This window comes from Octopus sinensis, linkage group LG14, assembly GCF_006345805.1.
Source record: "Octopus sinensis linkage group LG14, ASM634580v1, whole genome shotgun sequence".
Lineage (NCBI taxonomy): Eukaryota > Metazoa > Mollusca > Cephalopoda > Octopoda > Octopodidae > Octopus > Octopus sinensis.
This window is the reverse complement of record NC_043010.1, coordinates 43,914,228-43,938,774: the sequence shown is the minus strand read 5'-3', so window position 1 is coordinate 43,938,774 and position 24,547 is coordinate 43,914,228. Positions and strand designations below refer to the sequence as shown.

General features: G+C 34.7%; 1 protein-coding gene across 3 annotated transcripts in view; it reads right to left on the bottom strand.

The window, feature by feature from the left end:
- Positions 1 to 1,869: 1,869 nt before the first annotated feature.
- LOC115219191 (cytoplasmic polyadenylation element-binding protein 3) overlaps positions 1,870 to 24,547 on the bottom strand; it is a 73,154-nt gene continuing 50,476 nt past the window's right edge. For 2 of the 3 annotated variants that reach the window (XM_029789308.2, XM_029789309.2), the window contains 7 exons: positions 23,930 to 23,953; positions 11,267 to 11,449; positions 10,159 to 10,248; positions 9,004 to 9,122; positions 8,227 to 8,341; positions 6,803 to 6,984; positions 1,870 to 2,194 (listed from right to left, as the gene is read on the bottom strand). In XM_029789308.2, coding sequence (XP_029645168.1) covers positions 1,967 to 2,194; positions 6,803 to 6,984; positions 8,227 to 8,341; positions 9,004 to 9,122; positions 10,159 to 10,248; positions 11,267 to 11,449; positions 23,930 to 23,953 — 941 coding nt within the window. In that variant the 3' untranslated portion in view covers positions 1,870 to 1,966. The remainder of the gene's footprint in view (positions 2,195 to 6,802; positions 6,985 to 8,226; positions 8,342 to 9,003; positions 9,123 to 10,158; positions 10,249 to 11,266; positions 11,450 to 23,929; positions 23,954 to 24,547) is intronic. The other variant, XM_029789310.2, reaches the window with a different exon arrangement.

Genomic DNA, 24,547 nt, shown 5'->3' with positions numbered 1-24,547 from the left:
AACTAAGTCCAAGTTAAGCTCCATAGCTAAAAGCACAAGGCATTGCAGCAAGTTCGGAACTCACAATAAATAAGTCTGTTAGTCCAATACCTTTTCTGCTCAGTCATTTCATTTCTGGCAATATAGAATGTATCAACAGTCTATAAAATATCATTATATCTACTGGTTCAATAATTAAGTTGTTGCTGTTGATATAGTTGTTTTTGTTGGCAGTAATAGTAGTAATAATATAGTTGAAGTCTTTAACACATTTTCTGAATATTTTTCATTTAAAATATATAACATAGCTTTGGTTCATAATGACACATCCCTCATCTCCCAAATCCTAGACATTGAACATGTTTTAGGTTTGGGATTTTAACTTTTCCATTCAAATTTGTGTTCTTAGAGAGAAGAGCAAGTTTCTATCTTTGTTATTGGTTTCAGTTTATTTTATATTTTGTTCACTTCATTTGTTAAGCCAATTGTTGCATTACTGGACATACTTGGAATATATTGTGGTAAATGTAATTCATTTTACAGAATTATCATCGTTATCATTATTATTATTATTATCATTATTATTGTTAATGGTGGTATAGTTGATAGTAGTAATATTAGTTTCAACAAATGGCAGTATGTGAGAGGAACTGGCAAGTACCTAGAGAAATGCAAATATGCTTGTGCACACATCTATGCATATACTCTAAGCAAAATAAAAATATTACAAAAAGAAAAATGCATAAAAAAATAAAATATAATACTTTTAAAAAAACTTTGAAGAAAGGATGAGTGTGACTGAGTGAGCAGGAAAAGAGGCCAATTATAATATAACCCATTTGTCTTCACAATTAAGAGACCAAATTTTTAAGGTTGATCAAATATAGAGTTATCAAAATATTGGCCTGACCACAAATATTTAAAAAAAAAAAGCCAACCCAAAAGATGGGGGAAAAAAAAAGAAAAAAAACCTTGGGAGGAATTGTTTTATATGTAGCAGACTTTAAAGACTGCTGCAATAGTTTTCTTCTAAATGAAGTGCCAAAATTGGTTATAGAACACTTGAATTGTTTTACCAAGTCACATTTACTGTGCCAGCAAATAAGCAAAGCAAAACAACTACCATAGCTTTGGTTGGTTGGCCAGCAACCTCTTATCTCATTTAATATATTATTAATTTCATAAAACAATATGGAATAGACATACGAGTTGTAGATTGCTGTTTCTAGATCTATGAGCAACCAAGCAATACTTGCATTCTATTTCAAATAGAGAGGAATTCAAGTTCTTGTATCTTTCCATGAGTTACAAGTTTTTTGTTTTTTTTTTGCAATGAATTTGCTTATACATATAAAACAAAAATAAATAACAACCACATATATATATATATATATACACATATATAATATATATATACACACACACACACACATACACAAATATATATACATACATGTACATACATAAATATATATATACATATATATATTTATATATTTATGCTTATGTATGTGTGTGTGTGTGTTAAACTCCACACATATACCTATATATTTATAATGAAAAGTAAAAACACTTTAAAAAAATAATACCTAAAATATAATTTAAAAATTTCCAAAGAATACAAAAAGGAAAAAGGTTTCTCATTAGAAAAACAAATTCAATGCCTCCTAGTAGTAATATAAGATCGCAATGAATGAAAACAAGCAAGCAAAGATGTTGCCAGATTAATTTGTTCTCTGATAGCTAGTGTTCAGATGATAACCAGATAGGGTTAACAATGGAAAGTTAGCCAAATACATTGATCTGTCTGGCAATGCATCTAGACGCCGAGCTATCATTCCAGGCTTTTTTCATTTTTCTTTTGCTTCCTTTTTCTTCTTCTTCTTCTTCTTCTAAAACATTTGTGTTCATCCATCTAGAACTCAATTCTACTTCTTTCAAATACAGCCAACATGGACTGGTATTTTTATGTGTTGGCATGTCCGAACTAGCACCATCGGAAAGGGACAGCCCGTGGTCGGTCAGCCCCTTCTTTGACAAGTGGCTTGTGAAACTCTCGGCCAGGCCGTGTGTGAATGGTGGCCCAACAATTCTCACAATAGTACTGCAGACAAGTCACATTGGCACAGAAGAAGGGGGCAAATTTTCCCCCACAGCGAGCTCCTTGACACTCATCACACATTTGGTCATCTAAGACGTAAGGCTTCACCTCGACCTACAACACAATATAATTGAAAATAGACATTGGTGAAAAATGTAACATGGCAGCAGAAATATAATAAAAGGAATGGTTATTTAGAAAAAAATGTAATGTTAAACATTCTATCTGTTATGTATTTGTTTTGCAAGATTCCTTATGTGAAATTGTGTGTTGAAACAGATACTGTTATATTTGAGGGATGGTCTTCTTGTTGCCCACCTCAATCTGTTTCCAAGCAAAATAATATTTCCCTTGGTCTGTTGAACATGACAATAACAGCACATGATTTCACAGATGATTGCAAATGAACAACACCATTTGTATAATGATGTCATTTGTTTACAACTATCACAAGATGTCAAGACAAGGAGACATGTGTATACACACACACACAAATACAAATTGTACTGTTTACTTGTTGATAAGACTTACAAAAAAATTACTCAATCCAGTGGGAGATAAATATCATTTGATGAATACAGGCATTGTATGTTACATATGTATATATATATATTGCTCCCACTTCACTATGGTTACTAGCTGCTATTTCTATTTGCTATGGCAAAATCGTCCATTTCATTTGACCACTTCTGGTTGTAGGGTTTCTCACATTCATGCCATTCGCTTTACTATTGTTGACATTTGTGATATGCACAGCTCAGAATTTCTCTCGTTTTTAATTGTTTCATTCATTCATCTAACCCGTATTACTAATATGTACTTTTGTAACTTGTAATTATTTAAATCAATACTTCAAATAACTTTCATATTTGTAATTCCCTTAAACCTTAATTTTCTGTCCCTGTTTCATAATGTTTTCATTACTGTTCTATAAAATCCGTAAGCATCTTGTTTTACTTATGTCTCTCACTGTTGCCATGTTTCGCCCATTCATAGGCACTCTTGTTTTAAACTGGCCATTGTTTGTCCATGATATATATATATATATAGATAGTTAATACAAACATAAAAACACAACAACGCAAAGATGTGGAACAAGTATAGTGTTATTGGAAGCTCAGGAAAGGAAGGAAAGAAGGAGGACTTAACGTTTCGAGCGGAGCTCTTCATCAGAAACATAGGAAAAGGAAAGATCCAAGGAAGGGAAAATGGAGGAAAAAAAAATTGCCAATGGTACACACACACACACACACACATATATATATATATATATATGAATGCATGTATATATGTAGGCACTTCATTCATCTAACCCATATTACTAACATGTACTTTCGTAACCTGTAATTATTTGAATTCTTCAAATAACTTTCTAATTGTAATTCCCTAAAACCTTAGTTTTCTCTCCCTGTTTCCTAATGTTTTCGTCACTGTTCTCTAAAATTCGCAAGCACTATAGTTTTACTTATGTCTCTTGCTGTTGCCATGTTTCTCCCATTCGTAGGTACTCATTTTAAACTGGCCATTGCTTGACGTGATGCACCTACCCATCCTGGCCACCTCCACTTATACTGGAAATCTATTCTCAATATCAGAAACCCTTACAGGGCTCTGCCTTGCTTCTCTATCAGAAGACTTGTATACTTTTGCCTCTGCCTCTGCAGCACCAACAATCACCCACACTACTACTGCATGCACCAAAAGTCATATGTTACTTTGTAAATTAACAAATCACCTGCTTCTTTCTCTCTATATGTAATGGACTTACCCATAGCAGATCATTTATATAATTAATTTATGCATTGACCTAGTTATATTTGCAGCACTAATGCTTATATTTACAATGCGACTCACTAGTAATAAGGACAGCAATTTTAATATGTTTGAATGACGGTAGGTTAAAGTGAGACCAACTACTGTGACATGTCTGTTATCAAATGATCACTGAAACCATTTCAGGTGCCCAATACCATCTCTCCTGCCTATGTTCCCTCCTGCACCCCTTTCCCAGCTCCCAGGCTTGGCACTGTCAATGTAGACACATTGAAAGGTAGGCCTAGTGAGATTGCTGAGATGCTTGAATGGAGGCATGTTGATGTATGCTGTATCCAAGAGGTAAGGTGGAGAGGAGCTTCAGCCAGGTTCCTCACAGGCAAGACACATAGGTATAAAATATTCTGGGAAGGTAACAGTGGCAGGGTAGGTACTGTGGGCATACTTCTTGCAGAGAAAGCAGTGGATAAAGTCATAGAGGTAGTTAGAGTGAGCAATAGAGTTCTTAAGCTCAGACTAGTCTTGCAGAATAGCATAGCATCAATTATCTCTGCCTATGCCCCACAAGTGGGCCTACCAATTGAACAGAAGGATCATTTTTATGATATGCTTCTGCAGGCTACCTCAAAGACGAATGACAAGGATCTCATCTTCATGGCTGGGTATTTCAATGGGCAAGTCAGACGGCAGCCCGGTATTTTCCATGTTGTACATGGGGACCATGAAATTGGTTCCTGAAATGAAGAGGGAACGAGGTTACTGGAGTTCTGTGATGCAATTAACCTATTGATCTGCAACACCAACTTCAAGAAGCCGACCAGCCACGTGATAACCTACCAATCGGGTAGTTACGCTAGCCAGATCGATTACATTCTCACCAGGCAGCATGGTTGCTCTTAAATACAAAGACCCCACCACCCATGAAGAATGTATCCCATAGCTTAGACTAGTCATTAGTGATTTTAGACTCCAGGCCAGAAGAATGTCAAGAAGCAGATAAATCTGGATTTGGAAGCTTAAAATCCTTCATATGGTCAGAGATTTAAGGTGATCCTAATTGAGAAAATTGATGAGAGCTTGTGACATAGAGGGCAACTGGGAATTCCTGCACAACAGCTTGCTGAATGCCACAGATCAAATTTGTGGGTGGTGTAAAGTCCTAACCAGACCTAGGGTAACGTGGCGGTGGAATGTTGCTGTAGACAAGGCTATTAGAGCAAACAGGCCTAAAAGAGTGGGTTAGGAGATAGCCAGAAGGGAAGCTAGGAGACAGGTATATCTAGCCAAAGGAGGAGCACAAAAGAAGAAGTTTGCCTATGTTCAGCAATGTGAGGACCAAAGAACTGAAGTGTTCCAGATTGCAAGAGTGTGAAAGAAAAAAGTGATGTCATAGGAAAGAAATGTGTCCACATGGATGATGGTGCACTTGCATTTTGTGATTCTGCAAAGAAAGAGGCTTGGAAATGCCACTATGAAAGACTGCTGAATGTAGAGAATCAGTGGGAGGAGGAAAACCTACTAAATGTTGATCCAATTGAGGGACTAGCTACATGAATCGACAGTACCTTGGTAGATAAAGCAATTAAGTACATGAAGATAGGGAAAGCTCCTGGTCCTTCAGGAATCACCATTGAGATGCTTAAAATATCTGATAGTGTAGGGTATGGTCTAGTCACTCATATTGTAAATCAGGTGATTCATAAAGGAGTCATACCCAATGACTGGTGTAGCAGCACTATAGTCAACTGCTACAAAAGTAAAGGTGAGGTTTTGGATGGAATTACAAAGGTATCAAATTGTTGGGCCAGGTGATGAAAGAGAGTCATAGTCCAACTAATTAGGAGCAAAATTAGTCTAGATGAGATGCAGTCTGGTTTTGTGCCAGGGAGAAGCACCACTGATGCTATATTTCTGGTAAGGCAGCTGCAGGAGAAATACATAGCCAAAGATAAACTTCTGTACTTAGCCTCTTTTTAGGCTAAAAATTAAATTTATTTTGCCATTTTTAAGTTGGTAATGTCAACAAGATGGTTTAGTAACATTCAAAGCTTGAATGAGCACGTGTGGTATGAGAAAGACAGAGAACAACTAAGGGGAGTTAATTCCCTGAACAGCAAACATAAACAGTCTTTTACAACTAACAAAAATCCCATAAACCAAAACATGGAAAGGTGGTAATTTAAACCTGTCTTTAATAGTAAAGACAGGTTTAAATTACCAGTGTTCCATGGAAAAGCATATTTCAGTCCATATAGCTGAAAATTTGGTACAACTTTAATCTGGTAGTGGAGTGACCCAATTTAGAACTAGTAATATAAGCTTACATTAGAGCTTGCCTTCATAGCCCCATATTTCTATTGTATTATCTTATATAATATTACTAAGAACCAACATTATCATATGTGATGCAACTATTTCCTCCCCACTTACATCAGACCTGACTATATTGCAGGCGGCGAGCTGGCAGAAACGTTAGCACGCTGGGCGAAATGCGTAGCCGTATTTCGTCTGCCGTTACGTTTTGAGTTCAAATTCCGCCGAGGTCGACTTTGCCTTTCATCCTTTCGGGGCCGATAAATTAAGTACCAGTTACGCACTGGGGTCGATGTAAACGACTTAATCCGTTTGTCTGTCCTTGTTTGTCCCCTCTGTGTTTAGCCCCTTGTGGGTAGTAAAGAAATATATATTGCAGTTCATAGAAGAAATAACAGCTAAAGTACAAACAGAAAATTGTAATGCAGACCTCTAAGTATTACTTGCTGATTACTTTATAACCCTTTCATGTAATAGAAAAGGAGGAAAATGAATATGAACATGTTAATATATAAAAAAAAAATATTTATATTATATACAGATTTATTTATATATTTACATAAATATCAAACATGTTTTTATACTTTCAGGTTTTACACACCCAAATAGAGCAAAAAAAGCAATATCAACACTCACCCTCTTGTCAATATCGGCATGTTGCAGTTGAACAAAGCGAGCACTGATTGCAGCAATGTAACTTTGCTGGTTTGAGAAAGCTACACGGCCAGCTCCTTTAGGGTATTTTAATTCAGGATCAGTGTCAATGCCTGCATAACAAACACCTCCATAAAGACGATCCATGATCAAAGCTAACTCCACTGAAAAAGAGCAAAGTGAGATTATCCATAGAACTCAGTCAGATATTCAGTGTAAATCATAACTGTAATAGAATGGTAGGTGGCAGAATCAGTTGAGTATCAGTCTAAGTCTCTTGTTACAGTTATTTCAAACTCTCTATATAATTGCTTTTACATCTCATCCAACTGTTCCCTCTCCCAAATTAATCCATTTGTGGCCTTGCACCCATGTCAGAAATCATCATTATCACAATTATCTGTTAAGTTCTTGATGTGTTTTCAATATCTGCCCTTGACTGTGTCAATACTCTAAGCTTACTACAATTGTCTTTTTTTTTAATTAACTTTCTTGTCTATTACTTTTAATTACCTTCATGGATTTAACAGAAAAGTAATTAAAGATAGACAAGAAAGTAAATTGCCTTCAAAAATGCAGTTGTTTATCTTGTTTTGTGTTTTCAATAAAAATTACTGCATATTTCTGCAATTAGTCAATTTATATGGTCCCCTCAATAATGTTAATTACCAGGTATTCAGGGTGAACTGTACATATACTGCCCTAAATTCTATTTCTATTCATTATAATTCTTGAGGTTATAAGTATTGAAAAGTTTTTCTTGAGAATATTCAATGCTAATGACTTGGTTCTCAAAATAAGATCTGTCGGAGTACTGTAAGAAAAGTTCAAAACTTAGAAAAATGATAAAGAATTTGAAGACCAAATTCTCAATTATTAACAAAAGCACGAAGTCTCGGTGCTAAGATATTGGTTTACTTGATATGTAGGAATTTGATACTCTGTACTTTGCCTTTCATTCTTTTGGAGTCAATAATATACGTACCAGTTGATGACTGGAGTAAATGTAATTGACTAGCTCATTCCCACAGTAGAAAAGACTATCATGATTCATATACCAGTACATCAGTTACTATCACACCTTACATTTCTTCAAAACTTAAAATACTTATAATAGTTTGCATAAACAAACTGGTAGACATAACCTCAATACAATCAACATGGATAAATTTTTCATCTTCTACAATTTCAAATTTAAAATATATACTTTTAATATGTTGAATTAAATCTGTGCTCGGATAGAAAGCAAGCAAGCTAAACAATGAGCTTTGTTTAAGAAGTACAACTCAATGGCTGTGGATAAAACTAGCTTCTGAGTTTATGGTTAATAGCTCAGAACCATAAACACATATGAGCAACCTTGACTAAACTAAATAACAAAAATGGATAAGGAGAAAGATACTTACATGCTCTTAGTGGTCTTGGAACTCCACCAACAAATATTGTTTTACGCGGATCCAATGGTTGGCTACCATCCATCACAAAATCTGAATCACTCAAGTTCCATGGTCTAATTTGGACCTAAAAAAATAAATAAAAGGTAATGTTTTTAGAAAATAAGCATTAACTTCTTTTTATTTTAGAGAGGAAGATGTCAATTTGATATTTTATTTTTGAACTTTGAGAAATAAAAGGATAATAAATATTTAGTCTGTCACTATTTTATAGAAATTAGCTGCCTTTTAAAAGAATTATTTACTTTACAAAATAAAATATTAAAAAAATTATTAAAATAAAAAATAAGTCAGAAAAGTCTACATGTGCAATGGAATTTTCATAGAAATATAATCTTGTAGTTTGAGTCATTGTCTTTTTTTAATTAATTTTCTTGTTTGTTACCTTTAAGTACCTTTTTGTTTCTAAGAAACAGAAAGGTAATGAAAATGATTTAACAATACAGAATTGGAGAAAAATAAATTTAATGAATGATTTTAATTCAGTAAATTTCAATTGAGAACTGAAAGAATTGAAACGAGAGGTAAAACAGTAAACCATAAAACTATTATAATATATACACTGTGGTAACAGGGTAGACAGTGATATAGAAATTAAGCCTTAGAAAATATTTATGTATCCTGTTGTACAATAACAATGTCATGTATGTTGTAAGAATTCAGTTTCCAATCTAGTCCTGGACACATCTCCTGTTGTCTCTTTAGGAAATCAACTTTTGCTGTACTTACAGGTTTATCTTTCATAGTAGGACTGGACACACACCAGTATAGTTTATCATCATCAGTGATGCAGGCTTCAATCAATGACTGCACAGACATTTCATCTTGAAACAGCAGAAAGCAATAGCCTAACAAAGAAAGAGAAAATCAAACAATCTTCAGTCAGTCAATAGTAAACTATATGAACTTATTGAAATTGTTGAGGTATAAGATAGGTAATGTTAGGTATTAAATGTTAGGGATTAAATGAGAAGTTGAATGAATTCTTTTTCAGCTGTGGCCAACAGCTGAATGATTGGTGATGATTGTTAGGATTTCAAATGATTGGTGATGATTGTTAGGACGATGTGTGATGGTTGATAATGATGATTATGGTTATAAAGAAAACAACAACAGCCATATTGCTGAGAGTGATGATCAACTTATGATAATCTTGATACTGACAATTTTGGGCAAGTTTTGTTCTAACAGACAATTTATAAACAATGTTTTTCTTTTTCCATTTCTCCCACATCACAGGATGTTAACTAATTTCATCATTACACTTTTCATGACCTAACAATGAAGTATGCTGTCACATTTGGTGTTGAGTAGAGGACTGACTATGTTTGTTGTAGATGTCTATGTTACAAATACCCCAAGAAAAGTAGATCCAAAACTCTTCTCAAAATCTAATCTAACCAATAGGACTTGAATATATCATCAGGTGTCTGTGTGATGGTCCAAGATACTCCTTTCCATTTCCAGCAAAGAAATTCTTTCAATTATCAATTTGCTTTAAGTTAAAAAAAGAAGCTAAGATTTCTTTGTGAGCTGAATAGAATAACTTTTGCATCATTAGTCTTCACCATCAACATCATCAACACCACAATTTAACATCTGTTTCTCAAGAGAGGAAACTCATCAAAACAGTACAGATTAAGCAAATTCACAAGCTGATCTAATTATTTTATCTCAATATCTTTTGGTCTAAACCTCCTTGTTACCATCAACAAATAATTGTAGAGCTTTAAAAAATTAAAATATCTTCCATCTTTAACTGTAGCAAAGTTGTTTAAAGTTAAATATATACTAGATAAAGTAAAAAAATATGTAATACTATCTCAACAGAGAAATATTTGTTTGGTTTTATGGAGAAAATTCTGTATAGAAATAACAGCTTACCTTTAGGTGGAAAATAAGACTTGCTCTCAGCTTTGTGAGGCCAATCAACCACTAAAGGACCAAAACGTCGGAATGCTGATGTAATCTCCTCTAAAAAAAAAAAAAAGGAATTGGTGATCAAAATTAATTTCATCTTCAAGTTTGCTGGTGCTCTAAAAAGTAAGGTGAATTACAGACAGTGAATGGATAAAGGTGTTTGTTCGTTGATTATTGGTTTATAATTTGTAACTGAATCTGTGATCATATTTTCTTAATTCTGAAGTTTTAACATGAGAATGCTGGGTAACATGTTAAATAGCCTGTTTTCATTTAAGGGTATTGTTTGGAACTGAATAGAAGCAATAAAGAATTTAAGTTGACAAACTGTGTTTGACTGATATTGGAAAGATACACATACTGAAAGCTAAAGTGTTTGTTACCCATGGGTTGGTTTGAAGCCTTACATGTTGGTGAGCCTCCACTGAAAAGCTTTTTCCAGTACTCTGTGTAGTCTTTGAGAAAGTGACGTGAGGAAGAGAGGAGTAAAACATCAAAAGCTCCAATTCATACTAGTAAAAAACTGAGCAGTACAACATATTACTTTAAAAACTGGCACTCCATTGGTTACGACAACAAGGGTTCCAGTCGATCTGATCAACAGAACAGCCTGCTTTTGAAATTAATGTGCAAGTGGCTGAGAACTCTACAGATACATACACCCTTAACATAGTTCTCAGGGAAAATAAGCATGACACAGAGTGTGATAAGGCTGGCCCTTTGAATTACAGGTACTACTCATTTTTGCCAGCTGAGTGGATTGGAGCAATATGAAATAAAGTGTCTTGCTCAAGGACACATGTTTCTGGGAATTGAACTCATGACCTTATGATCGTGAGCCGAATACCCTAACTACTAAGCCACATGACTTCAAGCCTTACGAAAATATATAGAATGTGTCTGAAGCTTAATTTTTTTTAACATCATTTTTAATACAATACAATTGCATGTCACTAACTACTTTGACTTCAATTAGGTGGATTTGTATGGAATTTACAAAAATTTTTTATGGTTTCTTAAAGTGAATGGTGAAAATAAACTTTGGTATAGTCAGTTATAATAAATGTTGAACCTTCATCAATATCTGGGGGTAAACCTCCAACAAAGACTTTCCGTGAAAAACGCTCCAACCTCTCCTGAGCAGTTGGAGGATTGGGGGAACCACGGGCAGGAGAACTCAGACTGGGAACAGTTTGGTCCAGACTTGTATCGTCAAGCAGATGATTATCTTCATTGAAACCAAATGGGGACTTTCCTGAAATAAAGAGAAATATTGTTTCAATTACTAAACAAAAAAAATGACATACAATAGTGACAACAATTAATATATCAGGTTGTAATAACATTATTTACACCTTCTGGTCATTTCCTCAGTGAGGCCCAATATCTGAAGATCCTTTCTCACTACTTTGTCCCACATCTTCTTGGGTCTGGCCCCTCCACTGGTACCCTCCTCAATTAGAGCTCAGAACTTCTTTATACAGCTATCCTCATCCACACACATCACATGACCAAACCAGTACAGTCTTCTCTCTTGTACACATCTGATGCCTCTTATACCCAGTTTTCCTCTTAAATCATTTACACTCGGTCATGCATACACACTGACGTTACCTATCCAGTGGAGCATGCTAGCTTCATTTCTTTCAAGCCTTCACAAGTCCTCTGTAGTCAAAGTCCATGTTTCACAGCCATGTATCATAGCTGTACATACATAGGCATCATACATTATGCCTTTCCCTCTGAGGGAGAGGCCCTTAGTTACCGACAAAAGCAGAAGCTCTCTGAACTTTGTCCAGCCAGTTCTTATCCTAGCAACTACTCTTTCAGAACTTCCTCCAACACTGCTAATTTGGTTTCCTTGGTAACAGAAGCTATCCACTAATACAATGATCCCTACCCACCAGCATTTGAAGGAGCCAATTGTCTGTGCCTTTTTAGTGCTTATTGTATCTGCACATTTGCCATACACAAAGACTATATTCTCCGCTAACCTTTCTTTGATAGCATTGCACCTCTTATGTGTCCAAATCTCACACTGAGTAGAGTGCATGGAGTTTCTACCAACACCCTTCTTACATATCGAGCAGGGTCATCTCCCAGAAGGGACTTGTGATTTTCGTTAACAATTTAACTTTTAAGCTAACTTTGAAAATCATTATTGGACTAATTAACTTCCATTAACTCAAGTCTAGTAACCCCAAAATTTCATAAAAACCAGTGAACATTTAAAAGTTTCTATTGTTTTCAAATTCTTTCAACCCCAATATAATACCACTTATTATTATTATTATTATTATAAATAATAACTTGTAGGACCTTATTTGGCCCTGCCTGGATTTGAAACCAAACCCACCCACTTGTTGCTTGCAAAGACAGCAGGAAATTTCTTTGTCCTGCCAAGAGGGAACAGTGACTGATGTGTTTCCACTTGATCTGTGACCTCGCTGAGGTGGATTTCAACAGAGAAAATACTGACTTCCATAAAGACTTCCATAAAGACTTCCATATTAAGAAAGAAAAAGTTGGCAAATATTTTGGTGTGAACTCAAATAACTGTTACATGGTAGCAGGGCATGCTAGAAATAGCAGCCAAATCTTTCCCTTTCTGGAAAAAAGGAGCTGTTTACACGTGATTTTGATGTCACATTCGTTGAAAGTATGCAAAATAACCTGGAAAAGTAAAAAAGACCTGTGAAACAAAACTCCCTTAGTGAGAAACTTTGAAGCACCTACCACCCCTCCCACTTATCTTTTCTGGAAAAATGTGGCTTGTGGCGTGTTTGGAGGTCAGATACGTTGAATGCATCTGAAAAAAACTGTGGAAAAAAATTATTCCACACCGAGGTACAAAATATTTACCGAAAGAATAAAATTTTGTACCAATTGTATTTTAATTAATTCAAATTAATGTACTTCATCTGGCAAAATTTTTGTCAGTTGCGATCTGGTATAATTTTAGTAATAAATCAAACAGGTAAGATGCATTGAGAATTTCAATTTTAGTGTTTACCCATAATGTTATTGCTTTTACACCTGTCCATAAAAGTCAAATTTACTCAGCAATATCAGCTAAAATTACATAACTATAAACCAGTGGTATATAAAGCACCTACTGACAAAATTTCAAATCTGTATGTAAAAAGTTTACAAAGTTACAAGCAAATATTGTGGACAACCCTCTTGAACCTGAATAATTCAAAATAATGTGAACAAATAAGCATTTCATTTGACAAATTAATATGAATACTAAAGATTTTTTAGGTGTTTTTTTTCTTACACACACCTAACATGGCCTTGCTCAAGTTGGACTACACGTGTTACTTTGACATCATCATTCCCAAAACTTTGTTTATGGGGAGAAAAATATTGAAAAATATCAATAGATGTGTGAGAAAGAAACAAGGAGGGAGGTTTTGGGATGTGCTAGAAGCAACAACCAAATCTCCCTTAAATCACACATTTTCTTCTGAAATTTTTTTTAAAACCGAAAATGTTTCTCTCATGTAGTGAAAAAAAACTGAGGTGGAGAGGGGATGACAAGAGTGAAAAAAAAAAGAATCTTCAAAACTTTTTTGTTTTTTAACTTGTGAAAAGATACTTCCCATCATTCTGAAGACTTTGGTGAAAAACATTGGAAAAAATCCCCATCAAAATGGAGGAATTCCAATTTATGTGGGCTGTCTGATTTGAAACTTCATTTTCCAGAAACTCCTTTTCTCTGCCCCCTTACAAAAATTTTGCCTACAAATTTCTTTGTAATTGTAATCTACACTGTTTGAAAGGTATTTGTATAAAATTATTTAAAAATTCCTATTTTCTAGAAAGCTATGAAAGGAGAAGTGTCAGGTCCTGTGAATTTTCCGAAACTCCTCTCCCCAATCCCTTGGAAATTTTTTTCCAACAAATCTTTACATACACTCAATCTACAGGATATAAGTGATTATTTGGTAAAAGTTTTGATAAAAAGCGTCCATTTCTCTGTTCACATTCCCGTTTGTCAGATAGTTTTGTTTAGATAGATAGAGAACATAAAAGAGAGCTTAGAAGAAAAGTGCAAAATTGATTTAGTTTTAGGTATAAAGGAGGGAGCCAATGGAAATATATGTAGAACAAGAAAAATAAAAAGGAGAAAGGAAGGATGGAAGGTGCACAGATGAAGGAGGCAACCCTTAAGAGTGAAATATGTGGTCGAATTAAATATCGAAGGAGTATCATCATCAAGATCCCTTAACTGATGCAGACAGTTGTTGGGGTACCACTCTAGACATTTTCATAGCCAGCCATTACCATTGATCTTTGTCACGTATATCAGGTTCACTGAGGGAGTTCAGTTCTCACACTCATACAGAAGGATCAAAGTCACCAGGGTCTTGTACACTCTAAGTTTTGTTGGAAAACAAATGGAATTGCTTTTCCATATGTTGTTCAGCTTTATCATGGCAGCAGAAGCTAAACTGAGTTTTGTTATCTGCTTTTGAGATCTGTCATCCTTGGTCAAAGTGGATCCGAGGTACTTGAAGGTGACCCACTCTATCAAGTCTCTCTCCATTTAGCATGATGTTGGTTGCTGTGTTTTGGCTTTTACTATTAACCAGGATTTTGCTCTTTTCTGGGTTGATCTCTTTCATACCTTCCAGTAGCTTTTTTCCATTTTGGTGGTAAGCTCTTGCAGTTATGATTCACTGCTTCCAAAGAGGTCAATATCATCAGCAAAGTGCACGTTGGAAATAGGCCATCCTCCAATGGAAATAGAGTGGTGGAGGACTTAAAGTGTCTCCAGGAAGATGCTGAAAAACTCTGGAGAGAGGATATATCCTTGTTTAACACCAACTGTTGTCCTGAAGAATTCTCTGATGCTGTTGTTCAGGAGAACTGCACTGCATGGGTTACTTTTCATACAGTGTTTGGATTACTTCAATGAGGTTGTTGTCAAAGTTATGATTCTTCATCACCTACCACAATCCACCATACCAAACATTGTCAAATGCCTTTTTGAAGTCGTCAGACTTGTGTTGTCAATGTTTCTCAGAGAAGTCTAATGTAAACTATATGCTCCACAGTACTCCTTTGGGACCTAAATCATGCCTGTTCATCTTCAAGGATATTTTCTACCTTTCCCTTAAGTCTGTTTAGCAGAATGCTTAGCAATACTTTGCTGGGGTGACTAATGAGGCTGATTGTTCGCTAATTCAGGCAGAATCTTAAATTGTCTTCCTTGGGAATCCGTATCATCAATGATTGGGTCCACTCCTTCATCTCCCATATCTTCTAACAGGTATCTGTTAGTACCTTGATAAGCTTTGGCCCTTCATGTTTTAGGAACTCTGAAGGGATGTTATCCACTCCTGGGGATTTCCCAACTTTGAGCATATGCACTGCTTCTTCAACTTCCTCTTGGAGAATTGGAGTATCTCCAAGTTCCTGCTGTTGTTATTGTTGGAATTGTCTAGGATGTTCCTGTCATGTTTGAGTTTGTGATTGATCAAAGGAGCATAAAAGTAATAAAGAAAAAGATTAGAATTAATAGAAGAGCTGATCAGTTCTCTGCTGGATATGCATGAATGACACATTGCAATGATGTTGGAAGTCATCCATGTGTGCAAAAGAGTAGAGCAAAACAACTTAAGTAAAGCATTAAGAGATGATGGAAGTTGAAGTCAATCTAGTTGGGGTGAAGTTAAGATAGCAGCAGAAATAATTATATAACTAATTAACAAACTTATAACCACTTAGAGAAATATTAGCCAATTATTAATAAAATCTAATGGACATAACCGTATTTAGTTATGTTTGATGATTGAAAATGCTGAGGGGAAAGTCAAAGAAATATCAAGCACCTAGAAGAGAAGCAAGGAGACAGGTCTGTTTAGCAAAGGGAGAAGCAGAATAGAAGGGGTTTGCTACTGTTCTATGGCATAAGAACCAAAGTCATGAGGTACTTCAGATTGCAAGGTTGTGTATCAGAGAAAAATTAAGATGTGGAAGAGAAGTGTGTACAAAAGGATAATGGCACACTTGCATTTAATGATTCTAGAAAGAAAGAGGCATGAAAATGCTATTATGAAAAGCCAATTTCATGGTCATGTTCTCCCAGACACATAGCCTCCTAGCGCACAAGATCTCAATCAACACTCCCACAACACTACCCAATCTCTCAAGTCTGCCATAACCAGCACTATATCCTAAATTGATAAAGATCATCTGATTCAGGCATTTCAATGCTTTTGACCTTGTATTGAAGTAGCCATTGATGCTAATGGTGGATTCTTTGAATAGGTGTGATAAAAGGATTCTCATAACAAGGAAATTTAAGACTAGCTGCCCATAGGAACTTCTCTATGCTGATGAGCTTGTCCTTATAGCTGAAACTATTGTGGAATCAGAAAGGAAATTGTAAGTGTGGAAGCAAAACCAGGAACCAAAGTGCCTTAAAGTTAACTTAAGATCACAAGGGAAAGATTTTCTGGAATACGCAGGAGGCTTCCAAGAAGTTGTACATAACTTTTGTAACTTAAGTGACCTAATTAGCAAAGGGGGAAGATGTTCTGAAAGCATAGTTGCTAAAATAAGAACTGGCTGTAGAAAGTTCAGACAACTATCACCTCTGTTGGCAACAAGAGGTCTCTCTTTCACAGTGAATGGCAGATTGTATTATGATTGTACAAACAGCAATGCTACATGGTTGTGAAACTTGGGCTGTGAATGCAAAGTATATGTTAAGCCTAAAAAAAAATGCAGTTAGTATGTTCCAATGGACGTGCAATGTGAGTGTGCATAACAAAGTACAAATGTGCGAAGAAAAAAATAGGGCTTGAGAGGCATCAGATATAGTGCATAGGAGAGAAGATTGTGCTGGTATGGTCATGTGATGTGCATGGATGAGGACAGCTGTATAAAGAAACAAGAAAGAAATCTGTGGTTTAGGAAGACCCAAGAAAATGTGGGATGATGAGGTGAAGATTGGCTTCAAGATGTTGAGCCTTTGAGAAGAGATGATGGGAGAAACAATATCAATGGCAATATGCTGTACTTGAGAAGACCTGTCCATTTCAGCAAAAATAAGGTCCTGCATTGATTTCTCCCAACATTGTTTCCTTATTATTGTCTCCTGTTACTTCCTCCATCCTGATCCACTTCTATTTCCTTTCTTCATTTCCCTCTCCTCATTAACTAAAATTCATTACATCCAACTTAATCTCCATCTCTAATTATGTTACACTATTTTCACTCTGGAGCACTTACCTACTCATCTTTTCAGTTCTTCTATTTTATTTTCCCATATTCACTTTGTGCTTTGACCTCACATCTCTCTCTCTTTCTTTGCAGACATGCAAGCCATATACTCACTTTTTCAGCAAGATACTGGTTCCTGTACATCTATCTTACTTTCATATCCCTCAATATGATACCCCACTCAGTTGAGGGGTTACTCAGTGACTTCACCAGTACTGGTGCCATGAAAGAAATACTCAATATATTATGGTCAGTGGTTGGCATTATAAAGGGCTGCACAGCCCTCTAGTTTGTCTGTTTCTGCCAAACTGTCCAACCCATACCAGCATAGAAAAACAGATGATAAATGATGATGGTACATACACCAGCATCGTTTCTTCTCATTTACCATCCACTTTTCCGTGTCTGCACTGGTCAGATGGAATTTGTTGGATGTGTGTGGATGTGTGTGTGTGTGAGAGAGAGAGAGAAAGAGAGAATCATCAGTACATGCTGAGGAAAAGGAGACAAGGGGAGATTACAGTCAGACAACAGTCAGATTTTCATGCAAGACATGACAGAAGCTTTGCTGATGTCAAGTGCTGGAAGGCAGACCTAAATCTGTTTGTCTGGCTTAACCCTGCCACCTTGCAACTGAGTACATTTAGTGGAGACCATATAGTTGCAAGCATTTGAGTCAGGCCTCTGGTCTGAGAGTAACATCATCCCTCATGAGGGTAACATCTGACATGGCAGAGAAAATCTTTGGTAAACCAGTCTAAGGACCCCATATATATAGGCTTACTAAGAAGGAAAAGGAAATTCATGGTAGTGAATGCAGGAATTATCAACATGCAGGGACAAATGCGAAAAGTAAAAGTGGAAGAACTAGAGATATCAAAATTGTACATGAAAAAAGAGAAATAATATATTTGATATTTGAATGTAAAACACTTACAAGGAACAATTGTTAAAAAATAAAGCAATACATTGATGATCTGATCACTAGTATAGATAAAGTAAGGGGTACTGACTGAAAATTTAGTATGGTATAAAGTCAAAGAATCCACATTACAAATTAAAGAAAATTATCTTGGGTTGAAAGAGAGAGGTGGGAGCAAGAAAAAATATTAATAGTTAGCCTTTGAAATACATAAAAAGACAAGAGAACAATATGAAGATTGTGGTATTTGTGACTGGATGTTTGAATAGAAGAATGACTGAAGTTGAAAGACAGGTGACTTAATTAAAAGTGAAGTGTTCAAAAAGGTACTTTTTGTAACTGTTCAAACAGATCATTCGAAGGTGCTAACAAACTCTTGATAGTTTTGCACTCTCTGGCCCACTGTGAAATGCTACAAATAATAATGGTAATTGATTCGAATTTAGGCACAATGCTAAAAATTTTGAGAAAATGGGGTTAATTGATATCATTAACTCCAGCTCTGTACTGGTACTATATTTATCAAACCTAGAGAGATGAAAGCCAAAGTTGACTTCAGTGGGATTTGAATTTAGAATGTAAAGAGCTGAAAGAAATACTGCAAAACATTTTATTAAAAAAATCTAATAATTCTGCCAATCCACTGCCCTTTTAATAATAATCCTTCTGTTCTAGGCACAGGGTCTGAATTTTGATGATGATGATGAGGGGGGTTAGTTAATTACATTCATTTCAGTACTTAACTGGTAATTATTTCGCTGACCCTGAAAGGATGAAAAGCAAAGTCGACATGAATTCAGAACACTAAACTGAAAGAAATGCTGCTAGGCATTTTGTCCAGCACAGTAACGATTTTGCCAGTATTTAGAATGATGATGATGACAATGAAGAGGAGGAGGAAGAGGAAAATGAGAAAAAAGATTAGGAAGAGGAGTCTTTCTTAATTCAGGCACAAGGCCCAAAATTTGGGGAGGCAGGGTAAGTTGATTAAACCAACCAAAGATCTTGACTGGTTAATAATACCTGGACACTGAAAGAGAGCATGAGGAACAGTTTTTTAACTTTGTATGCATCTTAGACAGGCTTGACTAACAACATTTCCATGTCTGGTAGTGTCTCTTTATCCAAAACTACCAAGACAAGGATTTCTGGGAGTTATCCATAGTCTTTTCTGGATCAGACTAATCAGTTCATTCTTCCTGGAGAACACTATCACCTATCCTTAATATATAACTGATATGAAGTTTCCAATGTCTGCATTGCTCAATGAGTTCTTAACATGGGTTCAGGACTGCAGTTCTGTCAAAGAGATGAATTGTAGAATGATGTGCCTTATAAAAAGATCCACATCTAATCAGTGTCCAGGAATCTGCAGATGCCACAACCTCAGTGTACGTTTGCTGTTGATAGACCAGCTGACAAATGGAATGCATCTCCTCCAGGCATGATGACAGTCAGGTGGTAGATTAGGACAGATGCAATATAGTAGCAATGATAGTAGCAGCAGCAACAACAGGAGGGGCAGTGGCAGATAAGGAAGTAGTAGCAGCTGCAACACAACTGTCTTAGTGAATATAGTAACAGTGACAGTATCAACAGCAGCTGTGGCTGTCAAAGCAGTGGCAGTTGTAGCAACAGTAGTAGCAACAGTAGTAGCAACAGAAGTATTAGCAACCATAGTGATATTATAAGTAGTGAGAGGAGCAGCAATAGTATTATGAGCAGTAGTAGAAGTGGTAGCAACATAAGGTAGCACCAATAGCAGAGGAGGTAATAGTAATATCTGTGGCAGTAGTAGTGGTAACAGCTTACAGAAGCCATTGTCCTAACTCCAATTGACTATTGATGTTCGGTTTGTAATTCATTGATAGTTAAAAAGTATTATCACTGTTAAAGACATATTTATTGCAAATATACAAAATGGACATTCGTTTTATGTAATTTTATTTAAAAAAATTTTTATATTTCAAAAATTAGTATTAATTTCACAATTTTTATGAGCATCATGAAATTTAAAAAGAGTAAAATCATAATTATTGTGCTAAATTTACTTTGTTCAAATTTTGGTGATTCATATACAAAATGATGAAATACTAATTTTTCAAACTAAAAATATTTTTCACAAACAGAGCAGGAAATCAGGAAAGCAAATATATGTACATTATCTAGAAGGTACTAAATGATAGCTGCAGTGTGGCAGGTTTTTTTGAGAGTTTTAGAAGTTAAACACCTAAAGCTGATGGTCTTGTTTTCACAGAATACAAACATAGTGTCTCTGAGTAATTTGTTCTGTAAAGATTTCTACTTTTCTAAACCAAACAGTTGACAATTTACAAAGTGATTCTTAGTACATCAGTCAGCAAATACAATAAAATATATCAAGGACAGGCCATCTAGGTAGCAGTGCCTACCTTGAATAAAATAGAATGATAGCAACATTTTCTTCTCGTGGCAAAATATGCACCTAATTCAATAAAATTATGACAGTCTGATTATTATGCATAAAATGCAAAATGTTCTATTTTTTTGTAGATTAGGTAGGCATAATTCACCCCTGCTTTTCAATCTTAGCATTTAAGCTACGCATAGTACTGCTGCATACATTTCTACAACACCATTTTCTTTACATGATTTAAAGGCAGAAATAGATCTGCTTTCAACTCAGTCGCATGCCTGTGTTTCGCTTATTTTTTTGTGTTTTGCTACATAAAGGTCACCAACTGCCTACTATGAGTAATTACTGATGGCATATGCCTGAAATATATGCTTTGCTGATGAGGTCATAATAAAACTGAATTATAGATGTCTAAACCTGTGCTTAGTGAAATAATTAAAATAATATCAGTTAGTGATTAATATTGTTTATTCTTCAGTACATAATTATTTCTATTTAGTTTTTAATGTTACCTGCATTAAACATGCTAACCATAGCTTAATTCTTGTTCTTAAAAAGTAGTAGTTTTGTATCCATTATATTTCAAACAAGACACCAAATGTACCATGACCACTTTTTCTTTGCAACAGAACAGGTTAACTAATGCCTGTAGGAGTGGAGTAAGGCTCATAATGCTTGCTAGACTATGGGTAGTGCAAGATTTACTGTAAACTATTTTAAGAACACATTTTAATTAGTTAGACAACACTCAAATATAACATTTCTGATTAAGTTCCAAAAAAGAGTGTATGTAACCATAAAAAAAAGTTTTGTTCATAAACACAATCAAAATCATAAATATTAATCAATGATACTTATCACTTGGAATAGAATTGTAACATTAATTCCTAAGAGATTAAGAATGTCATTGAAACAGTCTCAGTTGAGAATCAAAACCAAATTACAGACTCAGTTTATCAAGATTTTATCAATAGTTCCAAAGGACTAACTATAATCGATCATACTGAATTTAATTCTGTGCAGTCTATTAATTGTTTGTTGAGCCTATAAAGGACATGTGTTTGTGTATTAAATTTCTTAGTGATCAATATGTATTGTTAACTTTGGAAGACAAGAAAAAATACAGCATATATGTGTATGTATGTATATATATATATATATATATATATATATATATATATATATATATATATATATATATATATATATACACACACACACACACACATATATATAAAGAGAGAGAAAAAGAGAGAGGGACAGAGAGAATACAAGCAATTTGCACATTACATGACCCAGTTTCATTTGTAAGATTAATAACTTTGAAAAAGTTAGGGACATGACAACATGAATTTTATTCCTCCTACTGTATGCTTCATTCTTACACATTTAGGATTCATGCAATAAAAAACTTAAAGAAGAATGGTTCCTGTTTGGCTGACTTGCTCTTACACTAAAGACAAGTTTCAGTACAGTGTAATCAACCCAATGGTTCTCAAAAACACTTATGCAAATAACTCAAAACACTAAATATTTAGGTAGACAAGGGACAAATATATCTCTGGATAGAATGTTACGAGTAATAGCCAGTTAACATTTTATGTGGCTAACATCTATTTGCAAACAAGCTAAATTAAAACAGAGTTAACTATCTTGTCTAAAATATGGCAAAAGACCTGAAGTCAACTGTAAATTCAGCAACTCAAGAACTACTAAGTTTCATTTAATGATGACCAAGAGAATTTAAATAAACATTAAAATCTCATCTCCAAGGCCACTGCAACCTCAAACTATATATACATATAAAGAAAATCTGTGGCATCTCTCCTTCATTTGCTAATCTCTAGTCTTCTTTTTTTTTAAATAATTGAATTATTTTTACTTTAACTTGGTTAACTTTGGGCTGAAAATACAAGAAATATACAGCTAGGTGTTCCCTTTTAATACTAATCTCTTTAAAAAAAGAAAAGAGAAGAAAACTAAACTTCACATTCTATGTTTTAGCATATTCTTAAATATGAACACTAAAATCAAACAATGTCAAAGCAGAATAGAAAAATAAAACAGATTTCAACATCAGTGTTCAGCAATTGTAAGTGTAAAACGACATACACTGTTGTCACTAGTCACTCTCTCAATAACAATATAGTTAATATAAAGATGGTGAATTACCCAAGTAATACATCACTTCTCATGTAACTGAGACAGAGATAATACCTGACACTTTCTGATGATAGGTATCCATCAACATAGGATTAGCTCTAGCAATAAGATAAGAGCAATATCAATTTCCTTTGAGAAGATTTCTGCTTGCACAACAAGTTAATGAAACACACATCAACTGTTCATGGAGGTGAATTGTACCTCTTTATAACACTTATTAGGTTGACTAAAACTTAAAATAATTGACCTTTTAGAAAGAAAGGCCCAAATAAGGCAGAAGGAAAACCTCCTTATTTCACAGGTATTTGATATATGACTGGAGATCAAATGAAACAAGATTGCTTGAAAGAGATGAACAAGGACTTCAACACCTCAAGAATTTTGTAAAATATGACAAAAGACAACCAGCCAATCTTTATCTCTGAGACTATTACTTTAGTGTCAATATTATCATCATTAACTTAACGTAAGAAACAAAACTGATCAACATTAAGGTAATTTTACCTAAGTTTCATTTAATGATGACCAAGAGAATTTAAATAGAACCTTAGCAAAAGACAAATAGGAAAATCAATGCCAAACTGTCAGGTGAAAGATTTCAATAACTGATGTATCTAAGATTTAAATGCTTTCAATCCTTTCCAAGGGAAATATTAAATAGATCTTTCTCCAGATATGAATTGAAGTACTTTATCGCTCGAATAATTCTTTCCCAGCCAGATCTAGCAAAGAACAGAAAACTTCCAAAGTCATGCGTAAAATATTAACAACAAACATGAACCAACAAAAATCCAGAAATAATAGAGTGGAGGAAAGAGAGAGGAGGAAAGAGAAAGAAAGAGAAATTGGATAACAAAAATACTACAACATTTTTTAAATTCATATTTAGAATGAAAACAGAAAAACAACCAGTGTGAAAGCAAAGGAGCTGAAGGGACAGATAACCAAAACAGGGCTCTAGAATGGTAGGGATATAAATAAGAATATAAAAGGAATGTGTGAAAAAATTGTGAAAATACCTCTTCTTCGTCCGTAAGCACGTGCTGCAGTAAGCCAAGTAGAAATTGTAAAACTTTAGTGATTTAACACCGCACATATGAACACATACACAAAAACCACACTATATGCATGTGTGTATGTAATTAACAGGTGGAAAAACAAAGAATATGTAAAAATTGTAGACTATATACATGAAATTAAAAAATTGGAAGGGTCACCACTTTCCTTTCCCAATGCAAAAAAAAAAAAATTGTTGTGCATATCTTCCTGTATACTCTGCATATGGTGCACATTAAGCTTGAAAAATGACAAATTAATATACATTGAAGAAATCTTAAGATTCCCACCTGTTAACATCAATCTTCAAGAATCTTCAAGTTAGTTTCTAGAGCTGCCAAGAAAGCAGATCAGCCAAAACCTGCATGCGTTATAAACTTAAAAACTAACTAATGAAAAGGAAGTAATTAGCTGTATGATTTGAAACTATTTTTCTGCAATTACTAAGGAATGTTAAGAAATGTTATAAAAATCACTTCTATACTTTTTAATGTCATCTAACTTCTAAGATATTTAAATTCTGTCAACATCATGGCATAGCCATGAGGGAAAGAAGTTTGAATCGTAGCCATGTAGTTCTG